The sequence below is a fragment of the Malaya genurostris genome, chromosome 2 (genome assembly GCF_030247185.1).
Source record: "Malaya genurostris strain Urasoe2022 chromosome 2, Malgen_1.1, whole genome shotgun sequence".
Taxonomy (NCBI): Eukaryota; Metazoa; Arthropoda; class Insecta; order Diptera; family Culicidae; genus Malaya; species Malaya genurostris.
Genome location: NC_080571.1, coordinates 209009 through 235000, shown reverse-complemented (window position 1 = coordinate 235000; position 25992 = coordinate 209009). Strand labels below are relative to the sequence as shown.

Below are 25992 nucleotides of genomic sequence, written 5' to 3'. Positions count from 1 at the left end.
CATCATCATCATCATCATCATCATCATCATCATCATCATCATCATCATCATCATCATCATCATCATCATCATCATCATCATCATCATCATCATCATCATCATCATCATCATCATCATCATCATCATCATCATCATCATCATCATCATCATCATCATCATCATCATCATCATCATCATCATCATCATCATCATCATCATCATCATCATTATCGTCGTTCCACAGAGACTGAAATCTCTTGATTGTTTTGAGCAGGTTAAATAATTAATACTGAAATACTAATATGATATTTACAAACAAACCTCTTGAGATATGTTTTGTGAATTGCAAATCATTGTTAATGTAGTGAATTTATGTCAGATTGAAAATTTTTATGTCAAATAAATGCTACAGTGAAGAAAAACTTATGTAAATTCATTAACTTTTCGTTTGAGTGTTTGAACAGAATGATTTTTCAAGGATAAACAAAACTATCACACTGAAGAAGAATATAAATTGTATTCGAAATGTGCATATGTGATGTGACGTTTATTATACAAGATTTATAGTGTCGTGAGATACATAGTGAATTTGTATAGTGACGTGATATACTTATAACAGAATTAAATGGTAATATTTAAAAATTTATCCTTATGTAAATTATCCTAAAAATAAACGCATTTATGAATAAACCGTACCTGTCAATAGCACTTGACTATATAACTCCACCGAACTTTCGCCTTTCAATTGGTGCCCAGTAAGATATGTGTTGTGTGACGATGCTATGTAGTACTGTGAAAGAGGCAAGTTCATGTATGAACTTTCAGGCATCAGCTCACTAAGGAACGCATAATTATTTTTATCTATCATGTATCGAGCAAATCCTTCGAAACTTAGACAATTTTCTATGCGCTGTACAGCTTCCGGTTCATGACGCTGAAAATGTAATTTAGCCAAGATCAAAATTACAAGCAAGCGTTTAGATAAAAAAAAACTAGAGGAAATCATATTTACTTGAATAATTGCTTTCACATCCTCATCGCACAGTACCTCCATCTGACGAGTTTCTAGAAACTTTTTCAGTGTGGACATCGTAATCACCTTGTTGTTGCATGACAGGAAATCATTGTCAACGGCGAGACAGGATGCAACAATAGCATCGAAGTGTTTTTTCCGCGTATGCTTTGTGTCTGATAAGTCCAGATCCAGTGAACAATTTCGTGTGAGTAGCCCTATAGAAAATATAAATATGAATTAGAAGTATATGCTAGATCAAGATACAGTCATGATTCATCAGTTCGCTCATATTTCACTTATGATACCAACGACAGTATACTAGAATGAAGTATTTGTTTTTTGTTGTTGTTGAATGAAGCACTAATTTTAAATGGGCACTGCCGTAGTGAGGGTGAGGCGAGTGAGATGACTGCCTCGGGCGCAATATCCAGGGGGCGCCGAAACATGATGGAATTGGTAAAAACATTGGTATTATACTGCTATAAAATTGCTATTTAATGCTAGTGATTCAAATGTGCAAATACTACTATTAAATGCACTGGTATCGCACGTTTTGACATAGGACTACTCTAAATTCTATATAGGAATGCGAGTTCCAAATACGAAAAACCCCTGCAAACAGTGGTAAGGTCGCATCGATTAGAATAGATAAAAATATAACAATATTTAAAAAAAATGTGCTTTTTGTACAAACCAACAAAACTCCTAAATGAACAGTGTATAATTTTCCATGTTTACCAAGCCGTACTCATAGCTGGCCTATTGAAAACATAGCCCTTACAGAGACGACAATTTCTTGGCATTTCGCATAGAATGGAAGCGACTATTCAAACTTAGCCTTCACACAATTGAAATTAGTATTAAATTGACTTGCATTCTGTTCGGTTCGCGTGTGTCGTGAATAAAGATTGTTCATCAGCTTCCTGTGAACTTTTAAACGCCATTCGCCTTGCATAAGAAGCAATGATTTTTGTCCGAATTTAAAAAAAAATCATCGGCATCGATCATCGAGTGCGCGATGATTTTTATCTGGTGTGACATTATGTATCCAAGTAGAATCGACTTGTCTGTACAAAGCAAAGCAAAGTCTCTTTATTACATTCCATTGGAAATTTGTGGAATTTGGCCTTTTTGTTTTAACAGACTTCGTAGCCGTTTTTTAGTGTTCAGAATCATTGCATAACACCAGATATCGAGATTTTATGCAATTCATGCCATTTGGCATCAAAATTTATGACATTTGGCATCAAAAAATAATTATCGATTTCCGAAATTTCATGCACTGATTCGTATGGTTTCATGACGGCTATATAAAATTCCTCTTTTTACAAGTAATAGTAGGTTATAGGTCGTTTTTGAAGCTTTCATAAATTTCAATTCGTATCAATGTTAGGTTTAAAGCAGAGGTGGAAAAAAGCAAATTTTTTGATTTAATTTAAATAAAAATAGTCAGTATTATCTTTTCATATCACATATTTATTTTAGATATTTTAATTAACTAGCTGCATTACCGGGCTGCTCGGAAATGTTTCCTGAAGGCAAAGCCGCAAAAAAAATTGTCCTATTTATGAAATACTCAGATCGTAGTGAAACACAACTTAGACGGTAAACCAACCCATTTCAATACTCCGTACATGTTCAGATTGCGCACGACCGATGTCCCATCTCACAATAATCATAATTTTCAAGGTATTTTAGTAAAATCGGGTCTGTTTTATGTTCGATTCGTGTAATATTTCGCAACATTCGTAGCGTACAGAGTCATTGCATGGCTAGTACTATGACCCTATTGACACTAAGAATCCTTCCAGGTCGGGACTCGAACATACGACAACTGGCTTGTAAAAGACCAGCGCCTTATGCCCTAATACGTCAACCCGGGGCCTATAAAATGAGGAAAAATGACTTCAAAATTTCACTAGAATATTGCTATGCAACGAAAATATTATGGTTTAACACATACTGTAAATATTTGATAAATTGAACTGTACATAAACATTCCAAGCAAACATGCTTCTTTTATTCGAAATGAATATTGTTTTTCATAACTTGTCTCGTACATGATACTCAAACAAAACATGTTCTCTCGTGTTTTGTAAGCTATTTTGTATGCTTTTCATAATTTATTCTATATTAACTTCTTTTAGTGTGTGTGTGTGTATGTTATGAGTACATGTTCTTGCTATGTAACACATGTTCCACAGAAAAAGAAAGAATTTTTGAAGGATCAAAAACTGTGCTTGGTTTAATTAGTGCTCAATTGATTTATTTTAAGTAAATTGGTGTGATGTTTCTTCTACGCTAGATTTATTTCAACTGACTCATCTCGCTATATTGTACACTGATGATCATGAGTGGTGAATATACATGACCGATCTTTCCGATCTCTGAAAAAAACATGAGAATAGTAAAATAGTAATAAAACTTGGGATGATAGCTAATAGCTTCTGAATTTCCAGCGGTTCGTTATGTTTGAGAGATTCTTAACAAACTTGGATTTAAATGAGAGGTACTGTGTTCTGTAACCTCCTAGTTTACTTAAACTGATTACTACATGCACAATTTGATTATTATTTGATAAAAATAATAATAATAGCTTTTGAAGTCCTTGATCTGAACAAAAATTTACCTTGAAAATTATTATTATTTTCACTATTATTATTAGTATTTTTATCCTCATTCCTATTACTATTTTATTCATAACCCCATTTTCAATTACGTATTTACGCTGTAAATTAAGCTTGAACTTCAAGTTCCAATCCTGAAATGATATCAGATACTCCCTCAATATTTAAATACAAATGAATTACAATTATTGAAATCACTTTCAATTGAAATAATCACATTATCAAATTCGTCAAAAGTTTAAATTTGAATTTGCTATGAAATCTTCCCATACCCCCTGATACCATAATTTTCCTGCCTACGGGCATTATCCGCTACCAACCGAAAATGAGATGTCCTCCGGCTTTTCCGACTTTTCTGTCAGGACGCCGCCGAGTATATAATCACCAGCGAATGATGGTTCGCTCTCTTTTCTGGTAACAAAAGTCTAGCAATATAAAGTGTGATACCTTAATACCGCTTATTACGGATCAGGGTCATTTCGCCGAAAGTCATTTCGACGAATCCTGAAATCATCTTAAAATCGTAATTGGAATTGATTTTAAATAAAGACAACTGAAAGATGATAGCGTTAACGCCCATTTTGTTGACCTACAATTGTACTTCTTGAATGAAAATTGATTCTTGTACTCTTCAATAAAGATTGATTCATGAACTTCAGAACGGAGTTCCCAAGAAAATTTGTTGACTATTAGCTACTAAGCATCAAAGGAATTGCATAGGTGTATCTACCAGGCAAATGTATGTGGTATTTTCCGTTTATTAAGTGAAAATGAAAAAAATATCTAATGCGGCTACACCACTTCGTTTCGGTTCATGTGCTGTCCGACCTCGCTACCGCTCGTTCGGACCTAACAAAAGCAAAGAAACCTAGCCTTGAGTAGACCGGGCAAACGAGGCGGTTATAGGTTTGTATGCAAGAGGCCGCCGCTTCCGACTGCGGGTTGGCGGCAGACTCAGCTGGCGTCGCCTCGGCGGCTTTATGCCATCGAGCCATCTTGGCTTCGGTTATGTGGCTGCGCCACATCATTTATGCAGGAGACATAACATACAAGAGACATGACCCTTTCTGCGAAATGACCCTTTCGGCGAAACGACTTTCGGCGAAATGACCTATTCGGCGAAACGACTTTCGGTGAAATGGCATTCGGCGAAACGACTTTCGGCGAAATGGCTTTCGGCGAAATGATCCGCTCCCCTTATTACTATATTATCGGTCACAGTGTGGTAGCAATCGTGAGTTATAAACTGGGTGGAACCAACACCAAGGAATGTCCCCCCGATATCCACCGCAGGTGAATAATGACCAGTTAACGGTGAACGGAATCCACCTAGTGATCTTTTGTGTGCGTGGCTCCTATACCGACCGGTTGTGCTGAAAACCGAGACGGTAGATGCTACCATTGTTCCAGTCGCTGAAGAGTGATTCAAATCTACCTGTCCGAGGTGGAATCGATCGTTGAGGCACGACCATTGGATTTCGAGACCGACGCTACGATAGGATTCCGAGATCAACTACGACGCTAGGAATAACGTAAGCGGACGCTACTTTATTCCTTTCCTATGTTCATTAAAATTACATTTATAACATACAAAGTTCCAATAAATCTACCGTTCTTATTGTGCATGTTATATGAATATTTCATACGTCTAAAAAGTTTCTATCCATTTCTCTATCTTTGGGTAATTCAGAAAACGATAGGGAAGTGAGCTCGAAATTCTCCCGGGTAATTCGATCCGAGCCGAGCAGATATAAAAAGGTAAGGGAGTGAAACTTGAGTGACTTCAGAAGGACACCGTAATTTTGATTGGTGTCCCCAGTAGAAATGTTACAGTTCCCATAACACAACATGGTCCCATACGGATTTCCTGAATTTCATCCGGATCCAACTTCCGGTTCCGAAATTATGGGTAAAGTGTGTTGAAAATTTTATACCAACACTTAAAGGGTCGAAACAAAAAACATTAGTCATTATAAGTAGACAGCCAAACAAAGCTGATGATTGATATGAAAAAGGCATCTACCAGTAGGTGGATTAACACAGATTTTATTAAAAACTAGCTGACCCGTCGAACTTTGTCTCGCCTAAAAAATATAATTTTACATTTGTTCGAATTTATGTTTTCGGAGAGCAGAATTGTTAAACGACTAAGTGGTTAACGGTTCTCTCCGATATTTTTCTGAATAATTAACCTACAATCAATGCAATTCGACACACATTCGCTTCAGCCCTAAACAAAAGAAACGTCAACAAAAATCAATGTGAAAATGTGAAAAACTTCTGTTGAGTAAAAGTAGAACAAATGAACAGACCGACTCTGAATCAATGCACTGAACGGAGATCCCTCTCTGTTCAGTTTCGACATAATGGATATAAGGTGCCACGTTTTCTGTTCTAGATGTGATTCTTGCTTCCGATAATCGATAAAAAAAGCTCACTAACCAGAACTTTGTATTAATAATCTTAAAACAATGTTGAAGAGTTTCTCTTCTAGAGTTGTTCATTCGGTAGGATATATTACAATTTGTATTAACTCAAGTAACCAAAATTTCGCAAAAAAAAGATTTGGCTTAAGCAGCATACAAACCATTCTGAACTGTCCGTTTTTAGAAAATTACTCATACTTGAATGTGCGCCCGACACTTTACAGTTCCTTGTACAGCTTTTAAGCAGCGAGGATGTTTCCTAAAAACTATTTCTGTACGTTCAAGTTGCCAAAAAGTGCCACGCGTTATTTAGAGCTCTAGTGAAGTGGATTTTTGAGACACTGTGAAACTTTTGGAAATGACGAATAACATAGATCAAGCACGCATGTGGAATCTCCATACAAAACAACTCGTTGCGCGCTGACAAACTACAAACTGATCAAACAAAAAAAGAGTCATGTAAATCCGTCCGTCCGTTTTTACGTGATGTGATTACAAAGAATGATCTCTGCATTTATAGATATTCATAGTTCTTTTTGTCAGTCAGTCAGGATATAGTTTTCGTGCTTTGATCCCTTGTTTACTTTTCGAGTTATGTTAAGTTTTATGTAAATATTTGCAGTTTGTCCATCGAACACTAATCTTCTCGCTCTATAGGGGAAAGTGGGGTAAATTGAACCACGGGGATGCATGAACCATTAGAGATATTTCTTCACTGAATGGAAACTTTTCTACGATCATTAGGTGTTCTGGTAATCCTTAAGCAAACAAAGGCAGACAAAGTCATTTCATACATTATACTAAATAAATCTGATACTTATTTTTTATTTTTCAAAAAAGAGACAGAGAGTGTATTTATAATCGCTTGTCACCTTCTCTACTGGTACCAGTCGCTGGCTGAACGATTTTCGACCCTGAAAGGAACCCAACAATTTCATCTGAATACCGGTTCTGGAAGTACCGTATATAATGACCGAAAACTCTAAAGTGGAACACTTCGACATCTCATGGAATGCTCAATCGATTTTCACACGTTTTGAATCAAAGGAATAATTTTATAGTTTCATACAATTCCTACTCTCGATCCGACTTGCAGTTACGAAGTTGTACGGTTCAAACTGTCATTTAAAACGACGATCAATAAAATAATTTCATGAAAACTAAAAAAACATTGAAGATAATTTATGCACAAATAATATCTCAATATCTCCAATAGACGATTAAAAGTACTCTACAAAACTAATAAGAATGCTACATAACCCGCAATTCGATACTCCAGATAATAAAAATATAATAATAAACTTACCTATTTTTCGCTTCACAGCTGCTTCAGAAAGCTCGGGAGCACTTTTGCTCTTCTCTCCATTCAGAGTCTTTCGACATACTGAGACTACTGCCAGCTGGTTAAATATATCTCGAAGATCCGGCCTCGTTAATATACTGTAGAGAAAGAAATTTATATATGAATGCTATGATAAGCATGGCCGCTAATGATATCGAATTAGAATAAATTAAGATATTAATAAGTTATTAATAAGCATACGCGGTATCATAGATTTGAAAAAAAAAGAATGAAAACGCACAGCTCGAAATTTTTTTGTAATTTTACTATTTTTTACTGGAGAGTCTCAGTTCACCCATACGAACCCCATTGGCTACACCGGTCCACGGAGCCCGGAACTTTTATTCGAGATGGCTCTACCGATTTCCACAAACTTAGATTCAAATTGAAGGTCTTACGGTCTTTTACGGAATTCCTGGATTTTGCAGGATCGGATAATCGGTTTCGAAATTGTGGGGTGGTAAGTGTTTGAAAACCGTAGCCGTCGTACAGAGAGATCTACGATGCAAAATAGGGAAAAATTCTTCTAAATTGAACTCAAAACTTTTCAAATGTATAGGGCATGTTAGTTGCTATCCATACAAATCAATTTCGGCTTACCGGTCCCCGGAATGTGGTTCCGGAAGTACTTTTTTTTAGCTGAAGCGAAGGCATTGTATTCGATATTATCATAATTCGTTGATTGAAAGTCAACTGATCCGCAAAATAACATGGCGAATCTTCTAATGAGATGACTAACATATTGGTATAATAACCCTATAATAGTGTCGTAATTTAGTAAATGGAGAGCAAAATGTTCATGAAGAAAAGCGGAGTAATGGGTATTTATGCAAACCGATTAAATGGTTTCTCTAGTAAACCAAAATCTGATCTGATCTTTTGCAATGGTTGGTATTACGGCTGTTAAATTTTATAGCCTTGGATTACTGTATACACGGTTGCCTAGCTGTTGAAAACATTTTCAATTTTGTGCAAACGTACTAAGGAAGCAGCAAGAACAATGCTAATAAAACAAACAAGAAATTCAACATATAATGGCCGATCAGATACTAGCCAGTAGTAATTAATTAATGTTTGTGCTAAGGCCAAATAATCTTTTAGGAACTTAAAATGCCCCACTTTTCACTTTACGGAGCTGGGTGTCAATTAAAAAAAAATCAAAACTAGCCGTGTAACCTTCTTCTGAAATAATTTTGAACGCTTATAACGAATTATCTAACATCCAATCGATTTGGAAATATTTAACTTAAACATGTATTGCAATCTCGTTTGAGTATAGGGAAATCGGGTTTAGTTTACCTATGTTTTCATGAGCCAATCTCTGCATATCATAATGATGTCATCCTCTTGATACTTTTTTTGCTCAGTGAATGCCTGCCTCCATACAGAGCGGGTGAGTGAAATATTTGCTTTGTCAACCGCGCGATGAATAGCTAACTGCTCGGCTAGCAGTATTCAGTATCGAACGGATTTTCACTCAGTGCTGATTAATATGTCGAGGAGAAGGTTTCTTGTGCACATCAGCACTAGGTTTACATTCAAAAATTTGTTTATAAAAACACCGATTTTTTAATCTATTTCGCTAAACAGATTCTTCATCACATGTCATAGATTTTTTTTTCAAAATTCACAGATTTTGAGCATCATTTTGTAAAACTGACAGATTTTCAGAACGTTTATCACAACAAAAAATGAAAAAATGCTTTGCAGATGATAAACATTACGGGTTTATATCATGTGTCGTTCACCACGCACGAACGGCAATAATTTTCAGTGTGTGTTTGCGTATAGGAAAATCATTACCACAGATCTATAATCAGAATCGAACCTACTTGTACTCGGGGCGGTTTGATAATACTGTAGAGAGGTTGCTTGTGCACATCAGCATCAACAAAATATTCTACAGTTTTATTTTATGTACCATTGTCGCCTCGCACGAGCGCCAATTGTTACTTGTACATTTTTAATATCATCGTGATCAGTCGCGTCTCGTACACAACCCTTTCATTTTTTTTGATTCCGTGTTCAAAACCCTAAATAAGTGTTCTACAAGTAGCAGAAACATTATGTCTGTTTAAAGCTTTATGCTGAACTGCTAAGTGGCACAGTGGCACAGTTCAACATAAATTGTTGTAAACTGACGAAGTGTAAAGTCAATGAAAAGACATATGTGTCTTAAGCACAAAAATTGTTGAACCTGTAAATTACCTATTTTAAATGATTGTTATTTTTAAAGACAATACGGTCCTTACTTCTCGAATATTTCTCGTACTTCATTAAAATCAATACACTCAGGAATCAGAAATCAGAACTGATTGGTTCAAGTGGCACGTTCCCCTAGTTATTTAGAGATTTGTGCCTTGCCGTGGCTTCTCATCAATTTCCTGATGGGAAACTGTAATTTTTTTTTAACGTGCTGGCAGTTTAGCAATGACGCCCAGCAAAGACATGTACCTTGTTTTACAATTTACTCCTATACTGCATACTTTCAATTACATGAAACGGCCACTACATAGCTGACATAAATGACGTTATGGGGCGAGTATAGCTTGATGGGTAAGTCGATGCCTTCCGCAGCCCACCTGGGTTCGATTCCCAACCCCGCGCATAGGGTCAGAAAACTTTATAATCGAAACAAAAAAATGCAATGTTTCCAGTGAAATGAACAGCATTTTTGTTCTGCGTTTTGCTGTCTTCGTTCTCCGCCAAGTGAAAGCATACAGCAATTTTGACATTTTCAGATTCAAATCTGGTAAAAATTATTTTGTCTGAGCGCAAGCTTGCAAGCTGCACCCCAGTAGCTGGCATGTTTGGATGCAGCCCAAGAACGAATCTTGTGCTTTATCCAACTAGTTGACATTCGTTGTACCAGCTCTATCCAACTCATCAACCCATTCATTTCCAGCAATACCTGAATGGCTGGGTACCCATAAGAAGTAAACAGCATATGAAATACTGAGGTCCTCAATTTGGATACAACATGCGATCACTAGGTTCTAGATTGTTATTTATAAAGACAAAACGGCCATTACTTCTCGAATTTCTCTCGTACTTCGTTAAAATCAATATATTCACTACGGAGTTGTGTGATCTTTTTTCGAATAATGATCATTGACTGAACCGGTAGATCATTTCTGGCTCGAGTGGGTTGTTGTAAATTGTGACCTTTGGTAGGTGAACAATCGGTTCAATTAACGTTTTTCAATTTAATTCATATTTAATATTCTGTTTCGGTGTGTTTTGTTTCCTTCTCCCAAATACTATTATAACTTTATTCGTATATGCAATGTACTCACCTGAATGACCTATATAACGAAACGAAGCTTAAGAAATCCAACCGGGTATCGAGTGTTATAGAGCCTGCTCGTAAATTCCTCATGGTTTGCCATAATTGATCGTGTGAGTTGTGACGCTCCTTTCGTCGTTCTATTGCTCTCATTTTCTCGATTTCGCTAATACCATGCTCTATTGTAGGACTACTTTGGCTGTTAACATTATTTTGGTTTAGCAAATTTGCAACCGAACATTTTTTGCGAATCTTCATGTTGGATTCTTTTTTGTTTGATATTATTGTTGTCGCAGATGACGCTAGTTCGGGCGCTGAATCGTTGATATGTGTTCCTGATTGGGATCTTGTGGACGACTGGAATAGTTTACCACCGAATACTTTGATTGCATTAGCCACCGTTGGCTCACTACATAATCCTTCTTCGAAATAGAGATTAATGTAGAGCTCTTTCAACCAAAGCATCGATCGGTCAATTAAGCTCTGTTGTCGTCGAAGTCCTCGCAACATCCAGTGAAGGCCAACGTACCATGTACGACATAACATTGGCGGGCATAGAATACACAAAATTCGATTTTCACTGGCAGAGCTTCCATACAAAAGTGAAACACAACATTCTACATGAGTGAGTCCGAATCGCTTGCCGGCCGCAAGAATCTCTGAATCGTATTCGTGATTACGAGAACCCATTGTGATATCTTTAATCGTTCCTAGATCCAGTGTATCTTGCTCCAGGCTATGACACTGTGCCTCCAAATCTGCGAAATTCGATGCAAAACGGGAAGTAAACCGCCATGTCATAGTTTCTTCAGGATTTTGATTAGGACTGAATTCTGTGGGGAAAAGTAAAACATAAATCATTACGATTCGCTTTTTTCTTCTCCGTTCATAAATAAATTTATCAATTGATTCATTTATTAATTCCGTTATATCTTAAATAATTAATTAATTAATCAATCATTGTATTTATTTTTCGGTTTTTTCATTCACTTGTTTTACCTTTTTTTATATATATAAAAATAGATACAGAATTCACTCAAACTTTAGAAAAAATTTGCGAGGCGCGGAGGGCCGAGTGTTATATACCAATCGATTCAGCTCGACGAACTGAGCAAATGTCCGTGTGTGTGGGTCTGTATGTGTGCTGTCAACAAAGAGGTCGAGATCTCAGAGATTACAGGACAATTGATCAAATTAGTCGCAAATGAAAGGTTTCCCCGTCACCCTGAACGCTAGTGAAAGGTTTTGAGATCGAATATTTACTTTTTGAGTTATACGAAGTTTTATGTCGAAATATCTGTCACACTTGACCTTGAAAACAAATTATAATTTTAGACTTAGATTCCGCACGTTAATAGCTATCCAACAAGCCAGAGATTGTCAAAATCCGTCTATTTTTAACGGAGATATCGATATTATTGTGTAAGTGACTTTTCGCCTTATTCCAGTAGTAAGAGTTTTGAGCGCTGAATGACAAAGTAATGTTTGGAAGCCACGTGGAACACGATTTTTTATACAAATGTTTCTAAGTACTAAAAAAACTGTGTACAGCATACTTTTTCATGAAATTTTGCCTAGGACCGACATAATTATTCGAACAATGAACAATTTTAATTCGAACAATTGACACATGTAAACCAAATGATGGCAAGATTTTCGAGTTGAAAACAATTCCATAATTATATGGATTTAAACTACTTACAGCAATAAATGCTGGATGAACACAACACCCATATACCATTCGAATCAGTTCGTCGAGATCAGCAAATGCGTGTGTGGTAAATAATTTCACTCAATTTTCTCGGAGATAACCCAACCGTGTTCTACCAACTCAGATTAATATGGAAAGTCGTATGCTCCCAAACAAGGTTCCTGAATTACGTTTGGATCTGACTTCGAAGGTACCCAAAAATTTAATTCGCGCTACGATTTCTCAAAGATGTCTACACTGATTGTCAAACAGTTTGAATCAAATGTAAATCATACAGCTCATGAGGTGGATTTAACTGACTTCGGCTACACCAATTTTAGAATTCCGGTCCCAGTATCGAATCGTTTCTCAAAGCTCAATCGTTTTATCAACAAAGACCAAATCGATGTTCAAAAACAAAATTTCAAATTAAAATAAACTTAAACTCGGAATAATTTTATCCGATTCTGGAATTACAGGATGATGAATTTTTAAAATTCAAACCGATATAAAAGATGACAATCCCGAAAAGTTTCAAAGTTGGATTCAGAACTATTGTAATTTATTCGACATGTGGCCATACGAATCGGTTTTGGGCTTGCTGGTTCCTGAATAGATCCGATATTCAAGTATTCAAGAAAGTACCTTAAATTACCGTAAACTCTAAAGTGGAACTTACTTCGACATATCATGGAATGTTTAATCGATTGTCCCACTTTTAGATTCAAATTCGATCCGATTTGCAGTTTCGACATTACAGAGTAATGAGTGATTAAAATCTCAAATTGTCGCTTAAAATGACGGTCATTAAAATAATGTCATGAAAGCTGAAACACCGAAGAATATTTATGCAAAAAACACATGCGGATTGATAAAAAAGGTATCATCTCACTGCTAGGTGGATTAAGCACGTTTTTATTTATTTATTTTTCATTTGTTTAGTTTTTTATTTCTTCATTTTCATAATTTTTTATTCATTCATTTATATATTTACTCATGTTTTAATTTATTAATTTATTTAACCGGAGCTGAAAAATACAACTAGCATTTTGTTTCCATATGAGACATTCCACATAAAATCAGCCATCAAAGTTTGTTCATCAACAGCCTAAAAATGAACTGAAAATTTTAATAGAGATACAAAAATTCATCCAAGACATGAAACTCGCGTCCTTTTCTTTTCAAATAAGCGATCATACTTCAACACATCGGTGACAGCGATCAACAACAATGAAGCATCCTCCTCAATTAAACTCTCAGTTGTATCTCACGTAGAACAAGAAACGCCAGCTGCAGCTAACAACGCACTCAACACCTGGCAAAAAAAAAAATAATAACGATGATTCCACCAACAACAGTGACACCGAACCAATGGATGGGAGCGTGAATAGCGAACCAAGGCTTCCCCTTCATTCGCTGAATAGCAATGAAATCGCCTCTCCTTCAAGGAAGAAGATGACAACTAGATCACAAAAAACAACCTTATTGTTTATTTTATTTAAAAATTTTAAAGTTAAGCAAATAAAAAAAAATAAAAGTTGGACTTATTTTTAGTTTAAAAATTAGGGGTTTTATTAAATGCTGGTAAAATTTTAGAGTGGAAAGACAAATAAAAAAGACCTGAATGTGACGAAGAAGTTTTCAAAAATTTCTGAATCATTGTTGAGTGTTTCCGGTACCTTCTATAATGACCGCACTCACCACTTGGTGGCGCGTACGATTGATTGCTTTGATTGAATTTTAGTTAAAAGTGTATCGTGAGTTACGAAACCTGATGTCAACAACAAAAAACAACTCAATATGAATAAAAACCAGAATGAAATTTTTTAAATTTTTGTGCTTTTTCAGTTGTAGATTGTGAAAATTAACTTAGAATCATCAAAATATACACAAGTGTAGGATAATCTACGCATGCAACAATGCAATTTTTATTTTACCTATTCTGAAATTCGATTGTTATTATAAGTAATTTGCGGCTTGGACATACGATTAGGTATATTAAACCGGCGTGTTATTTGATTTAACAAGACAGCAACTACAAGCAAGTTCCCTTTCGATTCGTGATTCGTGGGTATGTGTTCTCAACTAGAACAAACATATATTGAAACCTGTTTTAATATACGCCTCATGTAAAGTTTCTCCGCAGAAAACCCTGAACTCAAAGGTGAACAATCCCTCCCAAATTAATGGTGCGAATACAAATGAAAAACTTCGATGTTCATGTAATTAAGTTGATTCTATTCGCACAAAAGATATCGTTTTCACAGTAGGGTAACAGAGGTATTTTGGCCTACTTTAGGATTAATTTTTTTTGGCCCATTTTGTAAACATATCCAGCAAATGTTGTAATATCTTTGAAAACCCCTTCTAGCGGTACGAGATTCTTCATCAACCGAAACAGATTGTATATTTTACATATAATTAGGTGACACCCTTGACACCAGATCAGCACATTATTCCTCGCATCAAACATCGAAGACAGCAAACTCAATTCTAGTGAGTTCTATTTATAGAGTTTTTCTTCACTACTTTCGGTGCTTCGGAACAGGAAATGGGGGACCAGTAGTGTCGAATTAAGTTTTTATGCCCACAAACTAACAGGTTTTGCAAACTAAATGGATTTATCAGACAGTTCATGGGATTTGTACCTGTTTTTGACCATTGTTCGTGAAAAAATACTCATGAACTTGGTAATTTTTCACTTATCACACTTTAGTTCCGGAACCAAAAGTCGGATCCGGATAAAATGTTCTAAATTTTTAAGAAACCTTTATTTTGAATCTTAGTTTATTAAAAAACCGGTTAAGCCGTTTCCGAGACAATTGAGTGCACATTTTTCTATAATTTTCACATATTACCATGTAACTCCGGAACCGCTAGTCGGATCCAAATGAAATTCAATTGCAGACTATGGGACAATAAGACCATTTATTTGAGACTTAGTTTGTAAAAATCGTTGCAGACATTTCTGAGAAAAAAGAATGCAATGCATATCAACTTTTATCTCATATCAACTTATATCTCCGAAAACGGAAGTCGGATCCGGATGAAATTCAATAGACCATGAGACCTCATTTGAACATAAGTTTGTGAAAATCGGTTCAGCCACCTTCGAGAAAAGTGAGAGCATATTTTTGTTACATACATACATACATACACATACATACACACGTACATTTGCTCAGATTTATTTCTGTCGAACTTCAACCAATTAGGCCTTTCGCCGAACTCAGAGAATATTGTTAACTCTAATTGGGTTTCAAATCAAGGGGCAAATCACGCTAAGCTCTGAAAAAACTCAGACTTATGAACTCTTCTTATTCCGAGTTGATCCTTCTTATGTCGCTTATTGCTTCTTAGACTTCAATAAACCTGTAAAAGCAGCATAATCTTTCATCAACCCATTAAACCAGTTAAATCCCTCTTCAATTTTTACAAAGTCTTAGAGTGATTTGCTCCCTGTAAATTATTTCTTCAATCTTCATGTAATAGAAATACCTTGCTGAGATTTGATTCTACGCCAGGCAGTTCGTTGCCATGAAATAAAGGAGCACGATCGTTCAAGTCGTAAAAATACATATGCAGATCGATCCGCTGGTACTTCTGGTTCCCAAAGTACAGCTGTTGTTCCATGATGTAATATCTATGAAAAATAAAGAGATATCTTCATTAAGGTTTGAAATTAGCAGAATAATATTTAAAAGTGTACATTGCTTGTTGTTGATCCGATTCTAAAAATAAGTAGCAAGTTATCAGACTTCACGGTACTCCTACTTGAATAAAACTTAGATCACGTTTTCAGCACAGCAAACCATTTGATTCGCAAGGCCGGAGCGACGAATTTGACTCAAGACTTTTCAAAAATCATTGTAACTCAAAACCCGTTACTTGTACAAAGAACGGTGTCTAGAAAAAAGTTGTCGATAAAACAATGGGGACTCTAAACAATTATACACAGATAAACAGTGGAAGATGAAAACGGATGAAAAGTTGAAAGTGAAAACATAAAACAAAAATATACAATTTACAAAAATACACAGAAAATTTTCGAAATATTTTAATTTCTAACTAGCTACCAACAATAACATTTGACGTAAAATTGATTAGTGATTTATAGAAAACGAAAAGGTTATAGCTAAAACAACCAACAAGCATTTTCAAAACTCCAAGCTTCTGATAAAAAATAGCCAATCAAACACCTGAACATGATTTTACAGCTTAAATTTTTTCTAAGTAATATTTATCCTAGAAGTAACCGTTCTCGACCCTTTAATAAGTCTACACATACAAAAACATATATTCTAATTCTGGGATCAACCTTATTTTGTGCTAGGGCACATAGCCAATTTCATTTTCTTGACGTTTCGTCTTAGGCTCGTCAGTGTATGGAATTGGTTATGTGCTCTATCAAAAAAAGATTCATTTTATAAATCGAACAGTATTAGTCGAAACTTGTTTCCGTTCGGTACGACAGGCAGGACGTAGCACTTCCGTGTTAATTATAAGCAGGGATGTCAGATCTACGGAAATCTCCGTAGATCTATAGATCCGAAGATTTTCTACTATATGGCATCGCTGATTATAAGTGTATTGCAAATAGCAATAACTTTACGTCTGCCTAGCGGTTTATGTACCCCGGTGAACGACTAAATAGTTAAAACTGGGGTAAAATAAACAACATCTAATCTAATCTAGGTTTATGTTGAAGTGTAGGTGGCATAACAGTTTAACATAAACTGTTATGCACTGACGAGTCCAAGGCGAAACGTAAATATAATGAAATTAGCTATGTGCCTTAGCACAACATAAGGTTAATCCATAAAAGACCTAAATCCCAAAGCAAACGCCTTCAAATTAGTGATGAACGAGTGCTCATGAGCCGTTCAATTGAACCGATTCGTAGCAATGACCAAACGAACCACGGTTCTTTGCAACAGGCTCTCAAAAAGAGCTAATGTCGCCGCTCAAATTTGACATGTTTTGTTATAAACCAGAGCTGTCAACTAGGAACGGAACTCAAACTACATCTCACATCTTAACGAGACACTGGTTTTTACTATTCTACAAATAATAGTTTTTGAGATACAACGATTTGAAGAAAGTACATGCAAATAATGCATTCGTCCTTTCAAAAATTTAATCTTGAGCCTCTTTCAAAAATTTAATCGGCCCCTCTATCGGTGAATAATTGATGGTTTGTGTTACTGATGATGTGTAGAAAGTTTTATTAAAATCGGACAAAGTCTAATCCGATTTAGCCACCCTTTCTATTGTAAATATCTGGAATTGCTCCTATGTATCACATAAAATAACATATAATATGAAGATGAAGACGAATGGAGGAAATCGATCCAAATAGGTCAAAGCAATTTGATATCTTTATTTATATACAAATACTGATTGATATTGATGACGAACGAATACCCTTGAGGCAATGTTCTGTGGTGGTCACAAGGCATGTTCATAACAATGTGATGTATTCCCTTCTTCGAGTACGCGTTGAAATAGCGTGTGCAAAGGAGCATAAGAAAATATCAATTTTCTATCGATAAACCAATGTGGGCCAATTTTAGTTGTATACGCTAACAGTGGCAGTGTTTATTCATACCTTGAAATAATATTCCGTAACAAGGACACTTGTTGAGACTAATTGTGTTCCAAATATGAGTACCGTCCACTAAACGATGCAGGTGGAAGTGCCGCCCTTTGAGAAATTATCGCGATGTTTCTATGTCTATTAAAATAATTCCTTCGAGAGTCAGGGTAGCCCGTTGCATTATTGCTGTGAAGCATATTTTTTCATGTTTCTGGTAAAAACGATAACACGTGTTTGTCTTATTCTTCAGAAAAGTAATAGAATCGCTGGAAACTCCGACTTTCGATAGGAACCTTAGACCCCTAGTGTCATATACCATTCGACTCAGATCAACGAGATCGTAAAATATCTGTGTGTGCATATATGTGTGCACCTTTCGAAGATTCATTCTATACGGTCAATTTTCTCTTATATGGCTGAACCGATTTCAGCAAGCTAATGCTCATTTGAAGCTCTTATTGAGTTGTAGATCAAGTTCTAGATGAACTCTTTGTGGATCAGGTTCTGAAACTTTAGGTTACGGAGATATGATAGTAGAACTGACATGATCGACAAAACGCACTTTTTATCTATACGCTCAATTTTCTCGGAGATGACAGAACCAAGGGTGGCAAAAACTCGCTCACGAGGCTCATTTTTTCTTCTCATCAGCTTATCTCATGATTTAATCCATTGTTACCCCAGGGGTTCTCAAATTTCAACCAAATGAGAAGACATCATCAATTCCATCAATATTTGTGTTTTTTCCAAGCGAAATTATCCTATGTATGATATATCATACGCTGGGACAATACAGTAGCAACAAAATTATAAGAGATATGCCTATATTTTGAGAAAGGTAATTATATATATATATATATATATATATATATATATATATATATATATATATATATATATATATATATATATATATATATATATATATATATATATATATATATATATATATATATATATATATATATATATATATATATATATATATAAGATTCAATGTCTTTTAAATAGTACCGGTAGAAGTACTATCAGAGATGAAGGCACAATATCAATATAAAAAAAAATATTTGGTGCATTTAGTCCAAAATATACATCTTCGTTTCGGTTTTCAGCGGATTGTTATTGATAATATAATTAATGAATGTATACATTAAAACTGCAAACTTTATTTGTTTCCATTTCTTCATTTTAAGGAAAATGGATTACCTACTTGTATTTGCATATTTGGGATATTTGTTCGATTTGTCGAGAGTATCGCGTAAGCTCATTCGATAGTTTTTTCAATGTTTAATAAGTTTTGGACAGTGGCGTCTCGTGACAATATTTACTAGTTGTGCACTGCTTATGTGGTATGATACCAGATGTTGTAAGTTCGTTGTAAGTGAAAACTAAAGATTGAGTTTCGCTTGTGTTTTTCAATACAATGAGATAACGATATACTTTTGGATGGGATTTTATTGAACAAACTAATATCAGAGCTGAGCTGAGTAATTCTTTCTCTTTTTGAATTTGTACGGTATCTCATGTGCATGGAAAAGACACTAACACAGCGACAATAGATACTTAAAATTTTATGTCTGATGTATATGAGATGCGTGTAAATGCACGCAATTTCGATGAGATCCAAACTGCTTTCATCGAATAAATATTTAGAAAAAAATTGAATTTGGAAGGGATTGGGGACGCACTTCATTCCTTCAGTTCGACCGGTTGTGCAGTGCACGAGGTGCACATGAGGACGAGACGCCACTGGTTTTGGAGGTATTCACACTTCCTTTTCTAAGCTAGCGTTCTACTTCATATTCACGTGTTTGTCAAATCCTAAAAGGTCCCTTTTCTTATCACTATTTTTTGCAGCCATGTTTTTGAATATTTCATCTTTCAAAGATATAGCAAAATCGATTTGATGGCAAGAGATTTTCGAAAGACCAATCACAAAATTCTGATTCTCGAGTTTATCGGTTAACGAGTTTGGAAAAAATACTGTTGTATTATCCCACCGTATGATATACCATACGTTCAAATGTTAACAACAATTTTGTATTGTTTAAAATATATTTTTAGAATTTCGCTACAGAAATAACTAATTTGAAGCTGTGGCAATGGTTTGTTAAAATATGTAAGTATTACCTATAGTTTCGAACATAAGATTCACACGAATATGTTGCCTACTTTTCCTTGGCCATTTGTGTGTACATTGAAAGGGTATAATACAAATAAAACGTTGACACTTGAGCACAATTTTAATATACAAAGAAATCAGAAGTGTAAACTATCAGCAAATATACTATATATCAATATGGATCACTCTAGCGATTCACGAGGGACATCACAGTAAAGTGTGGAGCAAAAAAGGTTACTAATACACTACACATTTTTTAGTGCACATATGACAGTTTTCCTAATCAGTATACTGAACTAAAAAATTCCAAATATATGGAATATTTCTCGATATACACTGCACGAAAAAATAAGCTGGTTATACGGTTTAGAATCGTAATCTGATACTAACTCGGATGAGAACATTTTGTTTTTATAAAAATCCCTATTTATATAAATATGTGTGAAATGTGCATGCAGAACTAAACAAATTAATTTTAATGTCAGTTCCAGAATTTTACCAACATATCCGAATCATGTACTACAACTTCTTGATTTGAAATTCATTTTATTTTGTTCTATATATCAGAAGTAATCTGCCAAACATTGCCTTCACAGCCTATAGGAAAAGAGCACTATTCATAACATTCATGAGCAAACCGTTCAGTGATGCAGAGTTCAATTAAAAGAACTAGTTCTCGAGAGCCGTTCGTTCGTTCTTTTCATAGTTGTTGTTAGTTCTTGTTGAATGACTAACCGAGATCCCAATTCGAACTCAGGTTCTCATTGGTAGTTAGGCCCTAGTGTTTTCTACCCTTTTTGTAAACGATTGAGCGAGCAAAAAAACCACGACTTTGAACTGAAGAACTATCGTTCTCAAAAAAATAACTATTGGTCATTCATTCTTTCAAAAGAACTAGTTCTTTTGAACTAGTTCTTTTGAACCGTTCGCGAGCGAATTGCCCATCTCTAGTTCGAGCATCGATTCCGATTCCGGAGATATATTGGTATAAGTGTTCAATTTTTTTCCGAGATGGCCGATTATAACAAACTTAGGCTCATTGCAAGCTACTATTGGGTTGTGAATCAAGTTCAAAGATCAATTGGCAGTCACATCCGGTTTCGGAAATTAATGGTATAAGTGACGTAACCGACCGAAACATCGATAATGTGATATATTTCCGCAGTGTTTCTATGTTACTGACAAAAGGCTGCCTAATGATTTTTTTAGTTTATGGATAATTCGCAGTAAACGACAATTGCCGAATTTGCGTAGTACAAAGATCCTACAAACAGATAGTGCTAATGAAGTGTTATGTCTAAAAATTTTACGCTTAAAAAAGCAAGTAGGGCGTTTCAGTCAGGTTTTTTACTAATTCACCCAATGTATTTAACCGAGTAGGTGAGAGTCGGCAGTATTTTGCCACTCGAGTTTTATCGAAAATTGTTGAAGGAATCTGTTTGAATTTTTTATTGTAAGGAAAGTGAGTAGTTTCTGTGATCTCCATCCAAATTATATTTGAATATTCGATATTTTAGGGACGAAAGTTTGTATCTTTAAGTTGATAGAATGAACGCTGGATGATCAAGTGATATTTGGGAGGAAAATTTTACGGTTTTTAATACTGTTGTGTGTGCAATTGTTTATAAGCACGTAAACGACAGTGTACAGCACCCTTTTTTCATGACATTATGCACTCAGTGGTGCTACTGAAACCGATTAGCAGGTGAGTTGAGCTCAGTGATGGTGAAGTACAAAAATGATTATTGCCAGCCATGGAAATAACCTATGGGCTATGCTGGTCTTTGAATACCGATTCCGGAAGTACCGTTAATAATGACCAATGTTCTAAAGCTGAACTAACCTCGATATCTCATGGAATGCTTTAACGATTTTCACAGGTTTAGTTTCAAAGGATTGATTTTATGGTTCAAAGAATTCGTTCAAACTTTGAAAAAATATTCCAAAGCCGAAAGTCGAATCGAGATAAAATTCAAAAGCGTTCTTTGAAAAAGTAAGATCTTATGAATTAATCATAGTTTGTGAGAATCGGCTCAGCCATCTCCGAGAAAATCAAGTGCATAATTTTGCTTATAGGTTAAAGTGGGATGCGATGGCACTTTGGGAGAGTTACCACATTTTCGAGTTTGTAGTTATAGAAGTGCTCTAGAGTTGTGAGCGCCAATATTTATTCACCTCGTGATACGATAACAAAAAGGTAGCAAAAAGTAGTAGGTGAAGATGTTCGGTTGCCAGCAGTGTTGCCGGCAGTGCACCCCACCGACGGCACGACCTGCCACTCGACTATCAAAACTGTATCGAAAATTTAACTACCCCTCAGTAACTGGTAATGTAAAAACGAAATCATTTGAAAAAATGTTGAAACTGGCAACACAGATTGGTAGATTGTTGGTCTTAGAACAACAGTTACCAGTAACCGTGGTTACGTTTTCGGTCAGTTGAAAAATATAAATAACTAAAATCTCTTCGGTGCGAGAAAATACATCATGTAACTTTTAGTTATGGAAAATTAAATAAAAAAGCTATAAAATTACCTTCATAAAAAAAGGTAAAAAAGATAATCTAGGGCACGGATGTGTGAAGTTCGATTATGTTTACAACAATGACGTCGAATCAATGAGACTCGAGTGCGTAGTGTTCGACAATATGGAATATGCCGATCCGCGGGATTTGCTCAAATCATAACCTCGTAACGACGCTGCTGAACAGCATACCGTTGGGATTCATAGGTAGATCTAGGTTTTGCTTGGGCCGAAGCGGTACAGCCGTCGGGTATCTACTGACGCTAGAAGGTGTCGGAATCTGATAGATTGTCGATACCGTGTTGGAAATAATAAATAAAGTGTAATGAATAATAAAGTGCTTGCGTCTTTAGAAATATACTGCAAATAATTAAATTTTCAATTGTAACATTAATTAATTTTGTTTTTATGACTAAAAATAAATAATATGTAATAAAAATTTCTGCTGCTTTATTACTCAAAATCATTCTAATTGTTTCATTCATCAACGTTTATTACGCTATATAAACATCTATATAGACTATTATCGCAAAACTAGTAGTTACTTAAACATCTAAATTCCATTGTTAAAAATATTTCTATATGTAGAATAGAGTTTATACGTAAGTGAATATTCAGCTATCAAACTTTGACACTGGATTCTTCCGACGAATTAATCTGGTTAGAGATTAATATTTTGAATATATTATATATCACGTACAAACAATTGCCTAATGGTACAAATATATGCTGCTTTAAGAGACGAAAAGAACGCCTCGGTGAAATGTATGGGCTTTCTCTTCTGCTGAAGATCACACAGCTGCGGACAATATCGTTGAATGAGTCTCACAGATTCTCCATGTAGTTTTCGGATGAACGAAAAGCGAAGATTAATTTTGTAGTGAAACTGTTCTAGGTTTAGCGTTATGCAATATATAAATATTCTTGCTCATCGTTCAAAATCTGTAAATGCAATGTCAGCTATGAAAGAGTATTGCTTCTGTAACTCGAAATATTGTTTCAACCAAGCCTATGAAGAGCATATACATAAGCTGCGGCTTGCAATCGTAGATTTTAAACCTAACCATCTAACCACGCTAATTTCACTATGATATCTTTCCCTCTCGTAAATATCTAAAAATAATAATAATATTGGTTTCTAATTGTTTTTACAAACTTCTAACGGAAAAACATTTTGTTTGTTTATGTTCCTGTGTTTTTTTGGCTCGTAGCAACCAGAACAGTGTTGTTCGCAAAGATTATTTTTATAATTAACAAGGGGTCACTTCATATTATGGTAACTGGTGGTAAATCGACAACGATCACTTTTTATTAAGATTTTCGTTCGGAGCGCCTGGTCGTGTCGTCGACCCCACCGTAACTTTTGACAGAAAGCAGATAGCGTCATTCTGACAAATGTCATGTGTGTGTAATAGCAGCACGTTGTTTTTGTGCCGAATACCAAAGCAAACAGACGATTGTACTTTTTGCTGCGCCTAATATAAATTTTAATTGCGTGAAAATCAACACAAAAGTTTATTATGACTTTTTTATAATATCATATTTTCGGTTACCGGCAGCCCAAGATGTTCGGTTACCGGTAACCCATTTTTTTCGACAAATCGCGAAAATATTGTCAGTGATATGCAGAGAAGCCAAGCCTACATATTTGTCTGTAAATTATCAATGTTCTTAGTTAACATGTAAACCTATTTTGTCTAAAGAGTTCTTACAGACTTTTGAAACTTCGATTGTTTGCAGAAATTACAGACTTTTGAAAATTGGCGCGATCTTTTCGGTTTTGCTAGCTAAAGTTATTGTATTACCTGGCATCTCGGGTGATATGCAACATGTGGACAATTTGACGGCTTCAATACATCCGTCATATATATAAAAACTTTGGTTCTCTGGTTCTGTTAGCCATGGCGACTTCAAACATATCGTCCAAGTCAAGGAAAATTATCTTTAATGGACTGATTAATGCCATTAAACGTTACTTTGTGGATAAGAAGCCAATAAATTCGATTGCAGCAACGAACTCAATTTCCAGAAGCCGGTGAAAGACCGACATAATCAACACCAAAGGCGCCGCCATCCAAATTATTGGCCAAGAGAGCCAAGGTGAAGTCACCATCAGACAATGAAGACTTTTGTATAAAACGCCTCCGAAAAGAATAAATTCCGTTTTTTCTTTGAATAATGGCAGTTTTTACTTATATTTTTCCATTTTTAGCAAAATTTTTTGGGGTGCCGGTAACCTTTACACCTTTTTGCCTTTCTCATATAGAAAGGTTATGCAATGACTTGAAAAACCGACTAGTGGAAATAGGTGTCAAGTACCAAGTGTCATATACCATTCGGCTTAGTTCATCGAGCTGAGCAATGTGTGTGTGTGTGTCAAATAATCTCACTAGGGGATAGCTGAACCGATTTGGACAAACTTAGATTCAAATGAAAGGTCTTCCGGTCCCATACGGAATTCCTGAATTTCATCCGGATCCGACTTTCGGTTAAGAAGTTATAGGGTAAAGTGTGTTCAATAATGTACACCGTCGCTTAAACTAGCGGAACAAAAATCGTAAAAAAATGTTGTAAACTGAACTCAAAACCGTTATTCCCAATCTTAGGGTCAAATGAAAGGTCTTATGGTCCTACCAAAAATTATTACATATTTCCGGATACAACAAACATTTAAATCGTCATTTAGAGTGCAATGGCAAAATTGTATAAAATTTTCAAAATTTGAATTTAAACTAGTAGAGTTTGTACGTCATGTTAGTTGGTGGCCTTCCGAACCGATTTCGGTTATACCGGTTTTCGGGTTCCGGTGCCGGAAGTTCATATAATAGTGAACCCACTTCGTTGTCTTAAGGATGCCCTACGCGAGCAAAGCATTGTTTCATTCTGTATGTTATACTAGTTGATGCACAAGCAATCCCTTGGTTTCTTTCAAAAATCGAAGAGAAAAAATTTGGCATCATTACACCACTAGGTGGATTAAAACAGGTTTTTGAAATGGTCAACATTTATCACTTTACTAAATTCATAATAAAGTTTTTTCAATCGATTGAATCAACTTAGTTTCTTATTCAGTTGTAAGCTATTAGCTTTAGCTTTCCATTGATGTATATATGTCCGCATAATGTGCATTTAGTCAGAAGTTATAAACTTAAAAGAAAAGGGTGACACTATGAGTAAATTCTTCAAAAAATAAATATTCGTGGGACTCTAGATCCACCTATATTGAACTGCGCGAAGTACCCCTTGTGTTAGGTAAAAGTTTTTTCATCAGGCTTTGTAGAATATTTGAAAATGAATCGTTGCAAAAAATTAGTGGGACTACGTTGATAATATATTTACCGTTTTTAGCTATGTTTGAAGGTAACAATATATTGTTCTCATCGTTGT

General features: G+C 35.4%; 1 protein-coding gene across 1 annotated transcript in view; it reads right to left on the bottom strand.

The window, feature by feature from the left end:
• The window catches only part of LOC131431811 (1-phosphatidylinositol 4,5-bisphosphate phosphodiesterase epsilon-1-like), an 87285-nt gene that overhangs the window by 7672 nt on the left and 53621 nt on the right, over positions 1 to 25992 (bottom strand). The window contains 5 exon segments of the mRNA XM_058597709.1: positions 676 to 913; positions 992 to 1209; positions 7354 to 7487; positions 10686 to 11508; positions 15864 to 16008. Coding sequence (XP_058453692.1) covers positions 676 to 913; positions 992 to 1209; positions 7354 to 7487; positions 10686 to 11508; positions 15864 to 16008 — 1558 coding nt within the window.